Below are 19721 nucleotides of genomic sequence, written 5' to 3' on the forward strand. Positions count from 1 at the left end.
GCCGTGACGGCCGCCAGGGGCCGGCTCTGGATGAGGCGCGGGGCGGGGCCGGGGCCAGGCGCGGCGGCGGCGGCCGAAAGGGGCGAAGTTACCCGGCAGCGAGCGGGCCGTGCGTGGAGAGGTGAGTGTGGTGATAGCCGGGCGGCAGCCATTGCCCCTGCGCCCCGTTCCTGCGTAGCTTTAACCGAAAATCAAAACGTTTGAAAGCTCCGATGTCAGTACCCGGAGCCGGTCTGGCGGCGCGGTCGCTGCACCGCGGAGCGGGACGGGGCGGACGCACCGGGCGCCGCCCGCTCGTCGGCGGGTTGGTCTCTAGGAGGGGGTTCCTTCAGACACCCTTTTCGGGAATGGGCGGGATCGCCAGCCTTGGGGCCAGCCGGTTTGGCAGCCTTCGTGACAGCGGCGCAGCCTCGTGTCCCTTAGAGAGAGACTGAGGGAAGCTTCCAGTCTGTATTTGCAGGAAAACGTGGATTATAGTGGAGGTGTTAGTGTCAATTCGTAGAGTTGTGGAATGGTTTGGGTCGGAAAGGACATTAAAGATCATCTTGTTCCAACGCCCCTGACACAGGCAAAGACACTTTCCACTAGACCAGGTTGCTCCAAGCCCCGTCCAACCTGGCCTTGAACACTGCCAGGGATGGGGCAGCCACAGCTGCTCTGGGCAACCTGTGCCAGCGCCTCCGCACCCTCACAGGGAAGAACTTCTTCCTTATATCTAATCTAAATCTCCCCTCTTTCAGTTTAAAGCTGTTCTCTCTTGTCCTGTCGCTAGAGGCTCCTGTAAAAAGTCCCTCTCCAGATTTCTAGTACGCCTCCTTTAGGCACGGAAGGCTGCTCTAAGGTCTCCCTGAGCCTTCTCCAGGCCGAACAAGCCCAGCTCTCTCAGCCTGTCTTCACAGCAGAGGGGCTCCAGCCCTTTAATCATCTTCATGGCCGCCTCTGGACTCACTTGGTCAGGTCCACGTACCTCTTGTGTTGGGGGCCCCAGAGCTGGATGCAGTACTGCAGGTGGGGTCTCATGACAGCAGAGCAGAGGGGCAGGATCACCTCCTTTGACCTGCTGGTCATGCTCCTTTGGATGCAGCCCAGCATGCGGTTGGTTTCTGGGCCAAAGCACTCACTGCGGGGTCATGTTGAGCTTCTCATCAACCAACACCCCCAAGTCCTTCTCCTCAGGGCTGCTCTCAATACAGCCTCTGCCCAGCCTAAAGTTGTGCCTGGGATTGCCACGACCCACATGCAGGACCTTACACTTCACTTTGTTTAACTTCATGAATTTTGCACAGGCCCATCTCTCCAGCCTGTCCAGATCCCTCTGGATGGCATCCCTTCCCTCCAGTGTGTCAACTGCACCACACAGCTTGGTGTCATCGGCAAACTTGCTGATGGCGCATCAGTCCCACTGTCCATGTCGCTGACAAAGATGTTGAACAGGATCGGTCCCGACACTAACCCCTGAGGGACACCATCATTACCCATCTCCAGTTGGACATGGAGCCGTTGACCACAACTCTCTGTGTGCAGCCATCCAGCCAATTCCTTATCCACCGAGCGGTCCATCCATGAAATCCATGCCTATTCCTAAATTTGAGACGCATGGATTTACAGGAATTGTGTGGCTCGTCCCAGAGGAGCCACTGGGGTGCATGGGTCTGCCCATATGGAGTCATTGCGGTGTCCTGGGTGCTCATGCATCTCGCTGAGGATGGTGGCAGGCAGCAGCCCCTTGGCACATTCCTGGGGCCACTTTGGTGACCGGAGCTCCCCATGACAATGTGGAGACAGAGGGACAGAGCAAGCCAACTCCCCATGCAGCCGCAGCCCCAGCCCCAGCCTGGTGTCACCCAGAGCCAGCACCCCTTTGCTTCCCCATGGGGACCCTCAGCTGGCAGGGTTGGCCAAAGGCTGAGGCTTTATTTCAAAGCATGACCTCAAATGGAATGGAGCCAAGTCTGTTTGGCTGGGCTGGGCTGTCCCTCCTGTGGACAACCTCTTGCCCCTGCACACAGCCTGCTCAACAGGGGACACACAGAGGGAAACAGAGCGAGGCTTGGGCTCTGCAGGCGCAGGTCAGCACCAGAGGAATGCTGGTGTATTTTCAGCACTGGCCAGTCACAAGCGCAACGCAGAGCACTAAGGGGGCAGTGGGCTGTCTCCCTGCCCCTGGCTCACCTGTGATGTCACAGCCACGGCCGCACACCGTGTGGAGCCAGGAACCTCTGAAGCCAAGATGGCTCCTACAGCACTTGTGCCACCACCTCCCACCCGGTAGGAGTTTGCTGTGTCCTGGTGGCTGCGTGCCCGTGCCCGGCATTCTTCTCCTGGCAGTCGGTTTGGGGCTCTTGCCCAGGTGGCCTCTCCCGGGCAGGCAACACTCCTGCATCGGGAGGAGGACACGCAGGCTTGCAGGGGAGCTTCGTTTGGCCCCAAGATGAGGAGGAGAAAGGCTCCTCCAGGAGCGCAGGGCACTGCCCTCGCGAGGACAGCCAGCAGCAGCAGGGAAAGATGTGCAGCTGGGCCCGCTCAGGTCCTCAAGAACAGGTACGAGGGTTTGTTCCCCCTGGGACCATCAGCTGGAGGGTCAGGCCCCCAGAGCCTAAAGCAGGGGCTGGGGGGACATGATGGAGGAGGCAGCGAACGCTGTGGGCAGCGCAGCAGTCCCAGGGCCTGGGAAACCTGCTGTGAATGGGGAAGGGGCTCAGCTGAAAGCCCCTCGGCCCCCTGGGGCCAAACCCCATGGTCCTGCTGGAGGGCTCTGGCTGTGGAGCTGCAGAAGCCCTGGGAGGAAGAGGAGGCTTTGGAGGAGGGCAGCTGCTCCCCTCTGCCCACAGGCCTGTCTTCTGGCCAGGGCCTTGGCTCCCATGGTAAGCAGGCAGTGCCAAACAGCATCCTGCCTCTTCCCTGCCATAGGTGCCCCCCTTCTCAGGAGCACCAGGAGACCAGCTGCAAAGAGCCAGCATGCTGCGGCTGCAGTGCTGCAGACACCGAGCATAAGGTCAGCGCTGCCGTTCATCCCATGGTTGCACCAAACCTGCCTGGCTCAGCCAGGACTGACAGCCCTGAAGAGTCAGCGTCATCCTGCCCCGAAAGAGGCCTGGGACCACTTTGTCGATGTGACCATGATGGAGCTGGCCACTGTGTCTGTGGGCTACAGTAATAACCACAGGGCAGCCCCGTGTGGTAGAGGTGGAGGGGCCAAAGCCTCGTCCGCAGTCCTTCCCCAGCCTTGCTGTCAGTGCCCTGCCTGCAAGGGGATCCTGCCTGGCCCCCAGGGAGAAACAAGCAACCCCCTCCAGGGCATAACCCTGCCCTATCCCTGCCCCACAGGAAGGGAGTGTGCAGGACCAGCACCCACCTCCTTGCAGGGGTCTGCCAAACCCCAGACAGGGCTTCTCAAGAAGCGTCCTCAGGCTTTTCTCCCATTTCTTTACCCAGGGCTGGTCTTCAGCGTTGCTTGCAGAGTGGCAATGGCCGTGATCTTCCTTCAGAGACACCTCAGCACAGGAATCTCGATGCTGTGAGTACAAGTGTCTTGTGTGGACATGGAGCTAAGGGGTGCTGTTCAGCTTGTAAGAGAAATTCGCCTGGGCAGGTCTCTGCCTTGAGCACTGCTAACCCCAGGACTCACTCTATTTCAGGAAAGAGATGAAGGCCCTGAGAAGAGAGAGGCTCTTCATGATCTTCTGCTTGATGAGCCTCACTGCTCTCGGTTAGTATTAACCCGCTGCCAGTGGAGGCACTGAGGTGTGAGGGAGAAGGTGCTGAAGGCCCATGGGGCCCATCCAACATCTCACCTTTGTGGATCTGGGAGGTCACGAGATGCTCGCTGCATGCAGATGAAATGGGGCGTAGCTGTGGGGTGCAAAGCCTGGAACCAGGGCTGTGGAACACCCCGAGACCCAGGACAAGAATCCCTGCTTGGAGCTACCTCCACTCTCTGCACCCCTTTGCCGTGTCCTCGGCCAACCTCTTGCCACCCTGGTGTGGTAGGAGACCGTGTGACTACAGAGGTCCTTAGAAACCGCAGGAAAATGATTCTCTCTCGGTGATGTTACAGCTGGTGCCTGGTGCGGGACCTCGCTGCTCACGTGGGGGCTGTGTGGAAAGAATGCGCCACAGGTCAGTGGGACAGGAAAGTCCTGCCAAGGAGCATGGCTGGCGATGGGTGGGTGGGTGAATCACCCGGTCCTCCGGCGCCAGGCAGCGACCCAAAGCGGTGGCAGCAGCTTCTGCTGTGCCTTCCTAGAGCTGCCAGCCTGGGGAAGCCCCGGCTGCTGCAGGACTCCAACGAGAGCCTTTCCCTTCCAGGGGCAGCCTGCAGCTGAGCTGAGATCCCAGCGGTAAGAGCTCTCTCCTCTCTCCAGCCCGGCAGCGTGTTTGGTCAGGTAGCAGCAGATAAGCCCGTGCTACTTGCACTCACTTGCACAGTGCCCAGGGCTCGTGTCTTCTGCTCCTGTCTGGGCCTTGTGCTAAACCTGGAGGGGGAAGGAAGCACTTGCAAACCAGGGAATGAAAAGGGGCTTGAGCATCACTGTCTGTGCTACTCCTGGGCTTGGAAAAGGGGCTCAAGCATCGCTGTCTGTGCTACTCCTGGGCTTGGAAAAGGGGCTCAAGTGTTGCTGTCTGTGCTACTCCCAGGCTTGGAGGCTCTGGGCATTGCTGGGCATTGCAGGAACACACCTGACCTGTGGAAAGGACAAGCTGGAGAGATGCAGCAGCTGAGGGGTGACGTGGCACGCCTGGCTGCAGAAATCGGCGCTATAAAGAAGGTGATCCCGCACTGGAAAGGGGGCTGGGACAAGGAGGGACCTGCACCAGGCCCTTCCTAGGCCAGCTGATGGCCTTTTCCTGCCCATCCCTCCCTTGCCAGGGTCTGCAGGTTGAGCTTCTCTGCTGTAGAGCCCCTTTTCATGGCCAGCTCTGACTTGGTTGTTTCCCTGTTCCTTGGTGTCTTCCCCAGGAAGTTCAGCAAATGAGAGAGGCAATGTCTGACCCCATGGAGGTGTCTGACTGGGCTCTCAAAAGTGCAGGTATGGACAGCCCTTGGGTCCAGGCAGTTCCTGTTGTGCTGGGCTCGTGCCTGGTGTTCCTGAAAGCAGGCTGTGCTGCAGACGCTGCTCTTTGAGGCGAAATCACAGGGCCTACAAGCATGACTGTAGCAGTGTGGCTCCCTTGAGCTCGCCCCAGCCCTGCTGCCAGAGTCCTCACTGGTGCCCCGGCCATGCCCCTGACAGCATTTCTGCCCTCTCCCACTCCATGTTGCTCTCCGGGGGAACAAAAGCATACGGCTGCATCATTCTCGGCTGTCCATGCAGTGGGTCCTTGCCTTGGGTCTGCTGTCCTTCCCATGGGGGCTCACTGTCCCCCAGCACCCACAGGTCTTCTCTTTGTGTGGCTGGGAGAGAGATGCCATCACTGGGCACAGGGATCCCCTGCGTTTCCTGGGCCACCTCCAAGCATCCAGCGCTGCATGGCTTAGCAGTCGCCTGCAGCCACCAGGTCCTCTGCGCCTGGGGCCTCTTGCAGTCACCTGCTCTCTTCTGCCCTCAGGGACTGCCATCGACCTGCAGAGATCATCCAGCACCTCTGCATGGTTCAGACGGGTGTTTTGCTTCCTGTGTGCTCCACCCGTTGAGGATACCTTTGTGCAGGTACAGTAGCAGAAACCACCAGTGCTGCTTCTCTTGCCTTTCTGGATCAAGTTGAAGCTAAGCCCTGGGCTGTCTCCCCTCAGGCCAGGGGTCGTGCCCAGGGCCAGAGCAAGGATCTGGTGCCTGACAGCCGGGGTCTCACACAGGGCTTGGCTCCCTAGGAAAAAAGCAGTTACCCTCAGAAAGGGGCTGAGCTGAGCTGAGCTTCCTGACCACCGTGGCTGGTCGCTGCTGGCTGCAAGGGCTCCTCCTTCGGGTCCCCACTTCACAGCCACAGCTCTGATTGTCCCACTCCTGATGGGGCAGTGGAGGGTGGGAGGAGGCTGCAGACCTGCTGGCCCACACGAGAGGTTTCTGGAAAGCCCTGGCTCTGGTGCAGGGTATCAGACTTTTCCCGCTTGCTGGACCTTTTCCTCTTTCCTGGGCTGGGAAAACGGTCGGGTGCTTCTGCCTGCTTCCCAGCACACCGTGCATTTCCAGCACAAGCACAGCCCCAGGCACAGGGCTGCCTGTGCTTCTGCAAGCAGGGGAGCGAAGCCCTCACCTTCACTGCTCTTGCCCTCTGCTTTCAGCCGGATGCTTCCCCAGGATCCTGCTGGCCTTTGCAACAGTCTCGGAGCGAGGTGCTAATCCGATTGCCCACAGAAGTACAACCAACGGCCATCACCTTACAGCACTCGTCAAAGATAGCCACTCCACTGGGGACTGTCAGGAGCGCGCCCCAAAATTTCACTGTCTCTGTAAGTCTGTGCTGGGCTCGGGGCTGGGACCTGACCAGGGGTGAAGCTGTAACCAGGACTTGCTGCTCTCTGTGCATGTGCGGAGACGTGTGTGTGCTCCCAACCACTGCCCTTCCCCGAGGGGACATTTCACAGACTTGCTCAGCACATTTTGGCCCAGCACCTCCAGGGCCCTGAGCAGCACACGAGGAGGAGACTCAGCCCCATGGGTCTCCCTCTGTGCCAGACTGCGCCAGAGCCGCAGGAGTGGGGTACAGATCATGGGCCTGGATCTGGCATAAGCATTTGCTCATGGTCACCTTGAGCCTGACCTGCTCTCCTGTGCTTTTATCTCCAAGGGACTGGATGAGGAAGGCCAGGACGAAACTCTGCTGGGGTCGTTCATCTACAGCGTGCAGAAAGAGCCGACTCAGAGCTTCCCTCTGCAGGTACAGTGGGTGCGTGTGGACAAGAGGCCAGGGCACAAACACCAGTTTGCCAGCAAGTCACTTGCAGGGGGATTGTGGACAGTCCCTGCCAGGACAGGGGCCTGAACCTTGTGGTGCCCAGAGCTGCCTGTCTGCCCCTGCAGGGCAGGCGGTGGCAAGGAGCATGCTCAGCTCCTTGCCCCAGTAGCAGGGCTTTCCCGTGGTCCTGCTTCCCGGCACACGCGAGCCCCAGGTCCCCACAGCTGCCCACCACGCTCTCTCCATGAGGCTGGGTGTTTGCCGTGCAGGGGAACAGGGGTCCTTTGCCTCCTGGCTGGGAGAAGGGAAGGAGGGAGAAGCTGCTGCCTCAGCCAGGGTAGGAGCTGGTCCCAGAGCAGGGGTCTGGCTGGAGGAGGAAGACACGTGGAGCCTGCTCTCACTCTTTGAATCCCAGGAGTGATGCTGCTTTTTGCTGTGGTTTCTTTGCAGAATGGCATCCCCAGAGCCTTTCGGGTTTTGAAACTTGGCATACAGAGCAACTGGGGAAACCCAAGACACACCTGCATTTATCGAGTGCAGGTGCATGGGAAGATGGTGGGGACAAATGCCATCAACAAGACAGACGTGGAGACTCCCCTTAATAAGAATTAAAAGAGGAAAACGGAGGAACAGACCAGAGGGATCTGTTCCTCCACAATCAGAGTAATCTGATTTATGTGGTGCAGAGCAATGTCATTTCAGTGTCCCTCTCAAAGCAGCCAACTTCTTTCTGCCTTTTGCAGGCTGAGGTGCCGGAGCAGGTCCAGAGAAGGGCAATGAACCTGGTAAAGGGTCTGGGGAACACAAGTCTTACGGCTGAGGGAGCTGGGTTTAGGCTGGAGAAAACAAGGCTTGGGGAGATCTTTATCACTTTCTACATTGACCTGAAAGGAGGTTCTAGAGAGGTGGGTGTCAGTCTCTTCTCCCAAGTTACAAGCGATAGGACAAGAAGAAATGGCCTCAAGTTGCACCAGGGGAGGTTTAAATTGAGTATTAGGAAAAAAGTCTTCACCAAAAGAGTTGTCAAGCATTGGAACAGGCTGCCCAGGGAAGGGTTCAGTCACCATCCCTGTAGGTATATAAGATGTGTGAATGTGGCACTAGTGAGATTGTTTCGTGGTAGACTTGGCAGTCCTAAGTTAAAGGTTGGACTCGATCTTAAAGGTCTTTTCCAACCTAAATGATTCTGTGATTCTGTGATAGGTAAAAAAAGAATAACTACTACTTGTTTCATAATATAAGCATAAGCAAAGCAATTTAGAGTGCTGCTAATATCGTCAAGAACAGTTCCTTTTCTTCACAACAAGCATTGGATGTCGTCAGAAAACAACATAGATTCCAGTTCATTTATATTATTAGAGAGCATGCCAAATGCTTCTTTAATGATTATTCCCTTCTCTTTTCCTTCCCACCATCTCTACGAAATAACAAAGTCCCGATGCTTTAACATTTGTGTTAAAGTGTGGCTATATATAATACAGTGTGGCTCTGTATTCAGTGCCCAAGAGAAAATATACGTTGAATAAAGACAACTCTGTTAACCATAACCTACCTTTAATTATAGCTCTTTCATACCTGTTTTGAGAGCATCTGATGATTTCTCTAAGCAAAAAAATAGCAAGTCATAGATATTTTTGCAAATAAATATAACCAGTTAGTGAAAATGGAGCTGGTAATACCATTTTTCTTATCTACTTGGGTCTCAACAGACATACCAATACAAAAATACAGATGTCGAGTGTTTTGGGTAAGCCACAGGAGGGAGTTAGTGAGTAGACTGAGAACAACAACAAAAATGCTTTTCACTGCTTTTGCGAGGCTGTGCTCACTTATCCTGTTTGCACACATGCACAGCATCAGCCTTCTTTTCAGGGAAGCTGCTTAGAATTCCAGAGAAATTTGTAGAGCAATGACTGCCTACCTGCTCACAACCTCCACCTTACTCTGAGCACATTCACTCACCTTACTCACTGAGCACACCTTCACTATCGCTCTCTCTGAACAGAGCTTCAAGAGAAAGTGTAGTTTAAGGCAGCATAAGATTACTTGCACTTGGCAAATAAACAGCTTGGACTGAACCTGATGTCTTTTCACTGCGTGGAGGAATGTAGGCAGGAAAACATGGATAAGGCAAAAAGCATTGTTTCTTCTTAAGTGTGCACTGTGTACTTCTACAAAAAGACCTATTTTTGAAATCTGGCAACATTCCCATATGGGAAAAATACAGATATATGTTTCTTATGAATGGTATATAGAAGAGTTTGCAATGAGCACAATTGAAATATGTACAGATTACAGATACAGTAATGACTTTGCAGTTAATGACAGCGTGATTGCCAAGGTCTTGTAAGAAGGCTGACAGTTCATATATCTGATAACAGCAGCATGACTGCCTCATTAGTCACAACAGTATTCTCTCTTATTTGTCCTCCTCTTTCAAGTCTGGAGCAGGTACAAATGATACCAGGTCTTCTACCAAAATCAGGTGGCATTTTTAAGTAATTTGTAACTGAATGCACAGATAATTCACAATCAGATTCTCTCTCTTTCTCAAATAACATGGATCAAAAATTAATAAAAAGAGTCAAGAAACCATTGTTCTGTGAAAATAAGCTCTTATGTAATTCAGTTTCTCTGAAAGGCTCCTACTTTGCCAAATGCAATCTGCCCAATATCATATTAAATAAATGTAGACGGGTTTATAATACAGAGGAGCAGCAGAGATCCTTCTTGAGTCTCCCTGAATAACGAATTTTACATTATAGGCACTAAAGGCTTCTATATAATAGGAACAGTATAATAATAGGAACAGTAGAGCACAATCCAGCTTGCTGAAGTCAGAGACTTCAAAAGGTCCATGGCAAAATTAAGAGTAGGACTCCCTTATCTCAAAGACATTAGAAGAAAATACTTCTTTCTTACTTTATAAAAGTAGAATGCGTCTGCAATTATCTCTTAGAACAGCATTAGTATTGTGATTGCTTGTGTAAGCTCTGTTGCAAGGCAGTGAGGTGAAACAAGTACTTGAAGATACAAGGACACTTTCACTAGGTACAAAGAGAAAGACAGGCAAATCCATCATGCTTAGCCTGCAGATTCAAGTACACAAAGCAAAGCATGCTGAAAACCTACCAGAAATGCAAATAAATGCAACAAATGAAAGCACAATGGATATGCATAATCAGATAAAATGAGGAAAATACAGCATTAAAGATCATCCTTTCTGCTCTCAGGAAGGAGTCAAGACACAAAGATCAGGCTAGAATTTTTGAAGCAAGAAGTGACGTGCAGCATCCAGTTGGAGATATTGAAGGCTAGTTTTCAAAGCGCTGATGATGATCAAGTGAAAGGCAGGCATAGCATGACAACAAAATGAGCCAGTCTACTGCTGAAAACACAGAACCTAAGTAATTTTGAACTATTTCTACTTGAGTCCCTATGTTCCAACTATATACAGTTCCAAGGAATTAAGTTTTTAGAGTCCCATTCAGCAATAACGAGTCTATTAAATGATATGGAGTAATATAAGCAATCAGAAGCAGTCACCTTATTTTAACATGACAGCTCCTAACAAAAATGATAATATAAAACTTATTCTTGCACAAAAGGATTGGAATAATTTTATGAGTTATTTTTATGATGATGTTTATTATACTACAATTTCAGCAAAACAAATTATACAAACAAAACAATGCTATGTAATTAATTAGGGCAGGAAAAAATAAAGAGATTTTCTTGCTGTAGTCTTTTGTTGGGTAGGTTTAAATTTCAATTGTAATTTCAACCATAAAAAAAATACTGGGCCTAATACATATACATAGAAGTTTCTCTAGTACAATTTCAGTAATCCCACTGACTGCAATGAAATAAATTCTGTGATAAAACGGGAAATTAGATTAATAGGATTGGCTGCTAAGCACACCCAAATAAAATCTAAAAAAATAAACCAGAACAAAATGAATATTAATATCTATTGATATACATCTTGTAATAATAAATTATAAAAATTCCAAGTAATTGACTTTATTAAGTGTGCATATATATTCTCACTAAGAAAACAACAAAGGAAAAAGTAATACCAGTTTGCCTGCAGTGGGTGGACCACAGTGAAATATTTTTCTGTCTACTAATCTTCTCGTTTAAGATTTGTATTTCTTTAGTTTTCTCTTCCTTGGCAAATTCCTTATCAGCTTGAATTGCCATCTCATTAGGGATCACATTGCTTTGCTGCAGCCTGTTAGATGCATGAAAGGGGCAAATGTGAAAAAGGCATTGAGATCTTGACATGTGCAAGGGCAGAAGGCCAGCTGAATCCACAGACTAGAAAAACAAAAGGGCTGCCAACTTACAGGCACCATACTGATAGCCGTACACAGCCACAACTCTGAAATTGACTTGTCAGTCTGCAGCAGACCTGCAAAACTCATAAAACATTTACTGATAAGGTAGTAAGCAGACAACCCAGCTAAGGACTTTCCATAACGCCAGCTCTACTGGTATTACCCAGAAGGCATCTTCAGACAAAAATTCTGTGTTTAATTACAACCAACAAGAAAAATAGTGAGAAAAATAGTGATCCTGGCATATTTTTAGATTTGACATTTGCTACAGTAGGCCAACCAAAGCATTTCCTCATTTCACTACCAGAAAATATTAAACGTCAAAGAAGAGAAATGTCATGCTTTACATGTAAATGCCATGTCATTTGTCAAGGCCTTTTTGTATGTAAGTTGAAGAAGGCTGTGGTTTTTCTAATTAGCTTATGGGAGAATTTCTGCAGAGTTATAATAAGCAAGTCTAGAAAAGATCTCTTCACAACAAGTCTTCTAACTCTGTTAAGTTTATGCCATGATGATCCCTTGTGATCCAGATGTGATTTCCCCAAGAAAATTAGGACCATGTGTTCCAAACTGACTTTACTTGTAATGGTATCATCCATAGATTATCTTCCCTATTTACAGCTATAAATTATGGCAAACATTTGTAGGAACTTGCAATTTTCCTCTGGCTCAAGACAGAGCTTATCACGTTCCACCAGAGAAGATCCCATTGCCTATCTTTTTATGTTAACTTACTCCCACACAAAATGTTTATCTCATTTGCTACATGTACTGAAGGAATAACACAGTCTGTCCTGTAGCAGAGATGGAGAAGAAAAGAGTTCAATGTAATTGCAGACAAGCTGCCATAGATAAATCTTCCTGTTTCTTGGATAACACATGCAGACTGTGCACTCCCAAGTCCTGGTGCCCCTCTTCTTGTTTGATTCACAGGAATGCATTGGTTTGCCTCAATTCCCTTAGTTTAATGTTCAGTTCCTTCTCTTCAGAATTCAGAAAAACTGAAATAACAAACTTCAAGAATCAAACTCACTCCTAAAGTGACATATAATAGTAATTGGAAAAACACTTTAAACAATGAATTGCAAGCCCTCTTGCAAAAGAAAAATGGTCTCTACTGAATATTTAATATTTTATTTTTCAAACTCAGAAAAACCTAGGCAACCAAAAAAAAAAAAAAAACTATGACAGTTTAGGATAATTTCACTAGTAATACTGGCATATAGATCTTCAGAACTTAACTGGTTCTTTTAGTCCAGTGTATTCATTTTTTCTCTCAGCATGTACACTCAGAAATCCCATGTTCTAAGATTTTCAGGTTGAATTCTTTGCTGTTTCTTGCAAATTGTGATAATTTGTAGTGCTACAGGATCTGAAAACTGAGTGACTAACTCACCACTGAAAGTCATTTTACTTAACAAACATCTCCCCATATGTACCAGAATTTCCTAGTTACGTTCCTGTAAAGGTGACATAACAAGACAGAGAAAGGATTATCATCCCTGAATTATCCACATATTCATTCACTACAAAGTAAGAAATTGTTAAATGGTTATTTTCAACATACAGCCTCTTCCAAACAAACTTATGCACATGATTCATTGGCTTGTCCTTGGGATGGTGTCACAGTAGAGCTGACAATAAACTTTATTTCAAGATCCTATTGTTGACCTGCCTAAAATTTGAGAGTACGCAATGCAGTGCTACAGCAGGCTCTATCCCTGTGTTGTAGTTTAAACCCAGCTGGTAACTCAGTATCACACAGTCACTTGCTTACCCCCCACCTTCTCAGGCAGGATGAGGAGGAGAATCAAAGAATGTGAAACCCATGGCTGAGATAAGAAGAGTTTAATAACTAAAATAAAGTAAAATATAGTGATAATAGAAAGAATACCAACAATAACAACACTGATAATAAAAATAGGAAACAACAACAACAAAAAAAAGAAAAATGAAAAGTCAGAAAACACAAGTGATGCACAATACAATTGCTCACCACTTGCTGACTAATACCCAGCCCGACCCGAGCAGCGATCTGGGCCTTCCGGGTAACTCCCCCCAGTTTATATGCTGGGCATGACGTGCTGTGGTATCAAATACCCCTTTGGCTAGTTTGGGTCAGGTGTCCTGTCTCTGCTTCCTCCCAGGTTCTTGTGCAGAGCACAAGAGACTGGCAGAGCACAAGAGACTGAAAAGTTCTTGACTGGGGTAAGCATTACTTAGCAACAACTAAAACATTGGTGTGTTATCACCATTGTTCTCCAGCTAAATCCAAAACACAGCACTGCACCAGCTACTAAGAAGAAAAATAACTGTTACAGCTGAAACCAGGACACCCTGACATTAAATTTTCATTTGCAGTGCAGAATGTACTTTTATTGTCATGAAAACAGCTGGTGTCAGTATGAAAAGAACAGCATTTAAGGTTAATCAGGATTTATTTAGACTGATGCAACCCCACAGACACTTTAGATGAAAAGTTCTCCAATATCAGCTTATGTTGTGAGGACTGTACAGCATGATTCCTGCAATATGAATCCTGTTTTGACAACAAACATGTTTTACTCCATCCTGCTGGTTGATTGCATGAGAGTATGAAAGACTACTGTCATGGTCATATCTTCATGTGGTCACCAGATCCAGAGAACCTGGAGAGCTGGAGACACCTCTGTGAAAATTCTGAAGCAAAACTGTAATTGAATCTATTAGCTCAAAAGATAATGTTCTACTACACACTTGGTCCCATGTCCTCCTTCGTTCTTTAGCAGGTGAGAAGAGGACAAAAGTAGGGGGGCATGCTGGCACAAAGGTCTCCTCACACATTTGGCTGAGGAAAGGGGGGCTGAGCTCTGTGTGTAGAAATTTCTGTGTATGTATGTGTATGTGTGTGTGTATGTATGTATCTATGCTGCACACACACATACAGAAATTTATATACACAAAAGGAAAATCTGCAAAGAACTTCTTGAATACTTGCTGCCCTGGGAAGGGGCTGCTTTCTGCAGGCTTCTGAACTAGCTGCGCTGACCTGAGCAGCAGTGTGGGGTCACTTTCATGCAGTCCTTTTGCTAGCAGAGGACAAAATAAGCAGCTCTCTTGTTAAAATACTTTTGTATTTCAGTCAGTTGAAAACCTTACCATGCAAATCTGCTGTGCTGCAGTTAAGTCCTGATGTATGGAGGGACTTGATGTCCTCTTGGATGACAAAGAGTTTCCACTGCTACTTCTCAGAAGAACTTTACCTCTCTAAAGACTGTTTTCAGAAAGATTTGTTTGTTCTCACAGGACAGTTCTGCTAGAACTGTGAAAATATGCTTAAACTGGCATGGATAAACTTAATTACAAAGCTTGCTAAAAGCACAGGTTGAAGTCCTGCTTGGTGCTGGTGGCTTCAAGTCTCTGGCTGCAAAAGTCAGATGCTTTGGGCCCAGCAGCATTTTCATGACAACATGGTGTTAAAAACCTCGTAATTTCATAGAATCATAGAATGGTTAGGGTTGGACGGGATCTTAAAGATCATCTAGTTAAAAAAAAATAAAAAGGCAATTTATTATGTTTTGCTTTCTATTTCCTACTTTGTAGTTTATGGGTCTCTAGCTAAAGGACTTCTTAGAAGCTAATTACCAAGCAGAATAAAGCCCTATGGCAAAGCCTCAAGAGTTCTCCTTTGGCTACTTCAACTAGTAAACTAGAAATCCTTACCTCCTGTACTGTAGTGTTCCCTTACCAGTGTTAGATGGACCTCTGGTGAGAAGCAAGCATCATCATCCTCAATTCACAGGCCTAAGAACTGAAGTACTTAAAGGCATAAACAGGATTGAAATAGTTACAAGGTAGGAAAGAAGACACTAAGAATGACGTAAGTCCCACATGTGCTGTCAACTACTATCAACAATATCTCTCCCATGATATACTGAAACACTGACCGTACCACTGTACAAACTGCTTGAATAACTGGCACGGAAATATAGTCTTTTGTAAACTAACAGCTGTGTGTAATATTTACTTACCACACTGACTGAGCATTCACCTAGCTCCTCTGCATTGCTTCATTCATTTCCCCTCCTTGTTCCCAGCAGACTCTTTCTGTAGCTAGTGCACTGAGACAAATGCTTTGCCATTTAAGGCATTCCTACAACCATAAAAATCTGGCCTATGACTTCCAGTGTGGCTGAACTAAAGCCCAATGGCTAAACTTCAAGTCTCAAAATAATATTGCCTCCAAACCATGGGAAATTTTAAAATATCAGCTATTTCCTTACAGCTACAGCTGCTGGAGTTCATCTCACTGCATTTCAGTGTGGACTGTAATTTGTAAGCTCACTAAGTTTGTGGAGACATGCTAACACATAGTGGTCACCCTGTTCTTCCTAAGGCGATACATCCTTTGTCAGCTTGGTCCCCCAGCTCTTGAAGAAATTCTGCCTTTCTCGAAAGAAGTTTAAAAGCATGGAGAATGGATACACAGGATGAAAGCTGTAAGGGTCAGGCTTATCTTCCATTAGTGTCCTTCATAATTATGGAAAGGTGGATGGAAAGGACCCCTCTTATGTTTCAGAATTCTTCAGAGGAGGGAAGAGGTCTTTTCTTAAGGCAGTAAAGCTGATCTGCTGCTGCTTCTTGTCCACCTCCCTTCTTTCTGCCATGCGTGGTTCCCTGGCACTTCCACAGTCACAGCCATACCCTGGAGCCCCATGGTATGGAGTGAAAGTGTAATATATGTGAATATCAGTCATCAGATAACATAGGGTCAGAAAAATATTTTTAATGAGGAAATGTCAAAGGAAAAAAGTCTGCTTTGGATCCCCCCTATATATTTGCCCTTGTAACAAAAGAAAAGAAAAACAGCCTCTTTGTTTTCCAGTCATGTAGCCCTATTAGATGTGATGGCTGCTTCTAATTCCTATGTGATCCTAACTGCCAGGTAACATTTCAAAATTTTTCACTGTTTCACTAATCCTTCTAGACATTCTTTGTTTCACAGTCTTTCTGAAAAATGTAAACAAGTAGGACTCAACAACAATGCAACGTCTTACATTCCACCTATGCTTATCTTACATTTTGAAGATCCATAGTAACCCCAGCATCAAGCATACTACTGAGTATGGTGCAGAAGTTAATAGTCAGAACCTAATTACATGTATTTTTTCAAATCTCCTAATCTTCTGTCAGTTGCAATTGGGCCATTACAGGTATATACACTCCCAGATGACAAAACTAAATATGTGTGTTGAATTGCAAGATGATTTTCCTAGCACAAGCTAGAATCTCAGTACTTCTGGATGAAATCCACATAATTTTTCTTCTACCGACCTCAATTTTTTTCTCCTATACATTTTCATGTTCTGATTTCCTGACCTCTGCCATTAGTCAGTACTCGTCTATCCAAACAGCAATGTAAGTTGCACATTTTCCACCATACTGCCTGCCTGAAAATAATTTTATCAGCCCTTTTAAAGACAAACAATATCTGCAAAATCATTTCAGGAATTAGCGTTTCCTATCCTCCCCTCCGATGTCTTATGCTGATAATACTGAATAGGTAAGGCATTTGGGGCATAAAGGCCACTGCAAATGGCCTTCCCCTGATTATTATGTAGGTTACTATTATTATTACTATTATTATTACTATTATATAGGTTCTGCAAGCGTTCCAAGACCCAGATGTGGAGCAGGACTCTATTAGAAAAAGCAATAATTATATACAGTCTGAAGTGATGTCCCTATCACAAAGACTTTACAGTCTACAAAATTAGACTATCAAGAACTAGACTGTCAAGAACTACAATTCCCCAGATGTGTGAAGAACAGGATTGCCAACCAATAGTGTTAAAAAATCATGAGTCATTCCCTGAAAAATATTGAGACTGATTTAAACATCATGAGATTTAAAAAAAAACCAAATCAATTACAAAAGATGAATTCTGCTTGCCTCCAAAGCATTTACATTGCATTACCATTATATTTTTCAACTTCTTCACACTTTGTTGGTGTAGAATCCTAGGCAGGCAACTAAAAAAGCTGAGGCTTAGGCACAACCTGCTAACACTCTGAGTTTTGTGATAAAGCTCCTAGTGACAAATTGGCAATGCGATGATTGTTTAGATCTAGCTAGAAAGGATGTCAAGGACACTGAGTATTTTCAAGTTCTTGAAATAAGCCAAAAGGTCAGGTCATGTGCCTGTAATTCATTTTTGAGGGTTGCATAGCCAATAGTTTGGAATTCCTTTTTCCACTTCACCCCCCAGATCTTTGGGAATGTAACTTAACCTATTTCTTCGAACTTGTTCAACGTTCTCCAAATTAGTGTTCACCCACACATACATTTCAATGTGTTGCCAAGAGACTTGTGCTTTAAAATAATTTTGTTATTTGCTATTATTATCTCCTATCAAGAAAGTGTTCTGCTTCCTTATGTCTTCATTGAAATAAGTCTCCAAATGGCGTGTAGGTGAACAAAGCCTTTCAATTCCATTTATGCCATTTTTGAAGAGTGGTAAAGAGCAACTGTCTGCAAGAATCAGTAATTTTATAATTACATGTGTATTAGAGTAGCTACATGTATGACATATCACATAGTGAGTCATTCTGCAGAAATGCTGGAGAAGCAGTAGAATATTATCCTGTATTTTGCCCTTTGTTCACTGTCACCATATATTAATACATATGCACTTTGCACACTATGGAGATAAAACAATGTTACTCCAACATGGCAAGGCAATACCATCACCTTCATTTTGGGAAAAATTTATCATTCTACTAATAAAATGGTATTTGTTTAACATACTTTTACCTCTCAGTTTTTCAAGATTCTAAGAGCTGATTGCATTGCAGTGAGGATCCAGCCTTCCCACATGGCCCTGGTGGTCAGCTGTCAGTGCTATTGTGAAGTAACTCTTGCTCTGGGGTAGAGATGTCTTGTAGATAGTGGTGTGCCAAAAAGCAGTATTAAATACCTTTCTTCCTTTGCAACAGCAAATAGCAAATCACATCTGCAAACAATAGTGCCCAATTCATGGTCCAAGGACCTTGGAAACACGTATCAGGTCCAGTTCAAATTCCTGTTAGTGATTTGCCTTAAATCATGTACATTTCTGAGTCAGCAGGTGACAAGCTATTGCAAAAATCAAAAGGTCGGCCTCCACTCCAGACATCTGATGTATTTATCTTCTCAAAATATCCTATCTTTCTCACATCTGGACCTCCCTGTTAGTGAACTATGTGAGCTGACAGTGTGTAGTGAAATACGTGTTGTTCGTATTCACCCTTGATATTTGTGTAATTATGAAGGAAAACGGTTTGCAGTCATGTTGGTCTAGCTCTTTTCATGGACACCTAAATGGCTGAATAATTAAGAAAAATGAAAGAACCATTTTTAAAACCATTATCACAATATGCACATGGATTTATACACCTGCTGGCTGTGTAGATCAATTCACAGCTATGTCATCATACTTTCTAGGCAAATGAGAGCTGCTGGACTTTGTAAAACATATCTGCCCTTAATGCCTGTCAGAGCATGGCTTTCCTTCAACCTTCTGTAAAGAGTACATCGCTACCATTTAAATCTCAACCTGTGAAACCTATTATCATGCCACCTTCCCACTCTGCTTGGGACTCCTTATAGCATCTTCTTACAACATAAAATGTCTTCAGACAGGCAAATGTACAAATGTTGTATGAAATGTTTATGCTACTTAAGAAAAAATTCAAAGCATTTTTCACTGATAGGAATTTCTTTAATGATCACATGGGCACGGTCTTTTCCAGCTTCCATCAAAATCTGTGACAATATTCACAGTATTCATACTGGGACCAGGAACACAACTTGGAGAAAAATAGAAGTGATCTAGAACTACTGTTCCAGATCCCAGGTTTTAAAAGTATAATGTGCACCATTATCAAGGAATTCTAATATGTTTTCATCATTACTCTTTTATGCTAGTTGGACACAGGTGGGTTCTTCTGATCTCTCAGTGAAAAATAGCTGATAAAACACCAATGTTTCATTGAGATGGAACAAAACTGAGTTTTGGTAGAAAAAAGATACCCAGCATTAGAGACCTATAAACTAGCAAATAAAAATCCCATCTGCCATCTTCCTCCTAGCTGTGATCCCATTGGCTCCAACATAATTAAAAAATCCCACTGATCTGCCACAGGATTTCCAAGAAAAGGGAAGGGAAGGCAAAAGGAAAGGGAAAGGAAAGGGGAAAAAAGGAAAAGGGAACCCTCCTCTCCTTGTTGCTTTTAGGCCAAATGCAGACTATTTTCCCTATAATGTATTTTGACCAATAACTCCATAATTCTGAAAAAACTCGGTTGAGGAACATACAGAGAAGAATGACTGATTTGATAAGGTTTAAAGTGTCTTTGGTAAGACAGTAGAAAAACCTATGCAAACAGAAGATAAAGCAGCTACTGTCAATCCTACTGGAAGTAGATAACAAGGATCCTTCTGTATATTCAGAACCAGCTACTGGAATACAAATACCTTTAAAACTAAAAGAGTCAGTCAGATTTGTTACATACACCAGTATGGGA

At 46.1% G+C, this 19721-nt stretch overlaps 1 protein-coding gene across 1 annotated transcript; it reads left to right on the plus strand.

Moving 5' to 3' along the window:
• The first annotated feature begins 30 nt into the window (after nucleotides 1–30).
• On the plus strand, nucleotides 31–12842 carry LOC115601043 (sperm-associated antigen 4 protein-like). The gene is made up of 11 exons (XM_030470566.1): nucleotides 31–121; nucleotides 2911–2995; nucleotides 3436–3517; nucleotides 3639–3709; nucleotides 4058–4119; nucleotides 4639–4769; nucleotides 4961–5030; nucleotides 5551–5651; nucleotides 6224–6391; nucleotides 6730–6819; nucleotides 7288–12842. The coding sequence occupies exons 1-11, from the start codon at nucleotides 31–33 to the stop codon at nucleotides 7447–7449; spliced, it is 1113 nt and encodes a 370-aa protein (XP_030326426.1). The 3' UTR covers nucleotides 7450–12842.
• Nucleotides 12843–19721: the final 6879 nt, after the last annotated feature.

Source organism: Strigops habroptila, chromosome Z, assembly GCF_004027225.2.
Source record: "Strigops habroptila isolate Jane chromosome Z, bStrHab1.2.pri, whole genome shotgun sequence".
Taxonomy (NCBI): domain Eukaryota; kingdom Metazoa; phylum Chordata; class Aves; order Psittaciformes; family Psittacidae; genus Strigops; species Strigops habroptila.

Bases quoted from the DNA above. Each gene is read 5' to 3' on its own strand.
- LOC115601043 (XM_030470566.1), top strand. From the start codon at position 31: ATGAGGCGCGGGGCGGGGCCGGGGCCAGGCGCGGCGGCGGCGGCCGAA. The intron at 4,770-4,960 runs GTGATCCCGCAC...TGTCTTCCCCAG, and splicing joins AAATCGGCGCTATAAAGAAG to GAAGTTCAGCAAATGAGAGA. The intron at 6,820-7,287 runs GTACAGTGGGTG...GTTTCTTTGCAG, and splicing joins CTCAGAGCTTCCCTCTGCAG to AATGGCATCCCCAGAGCCTT.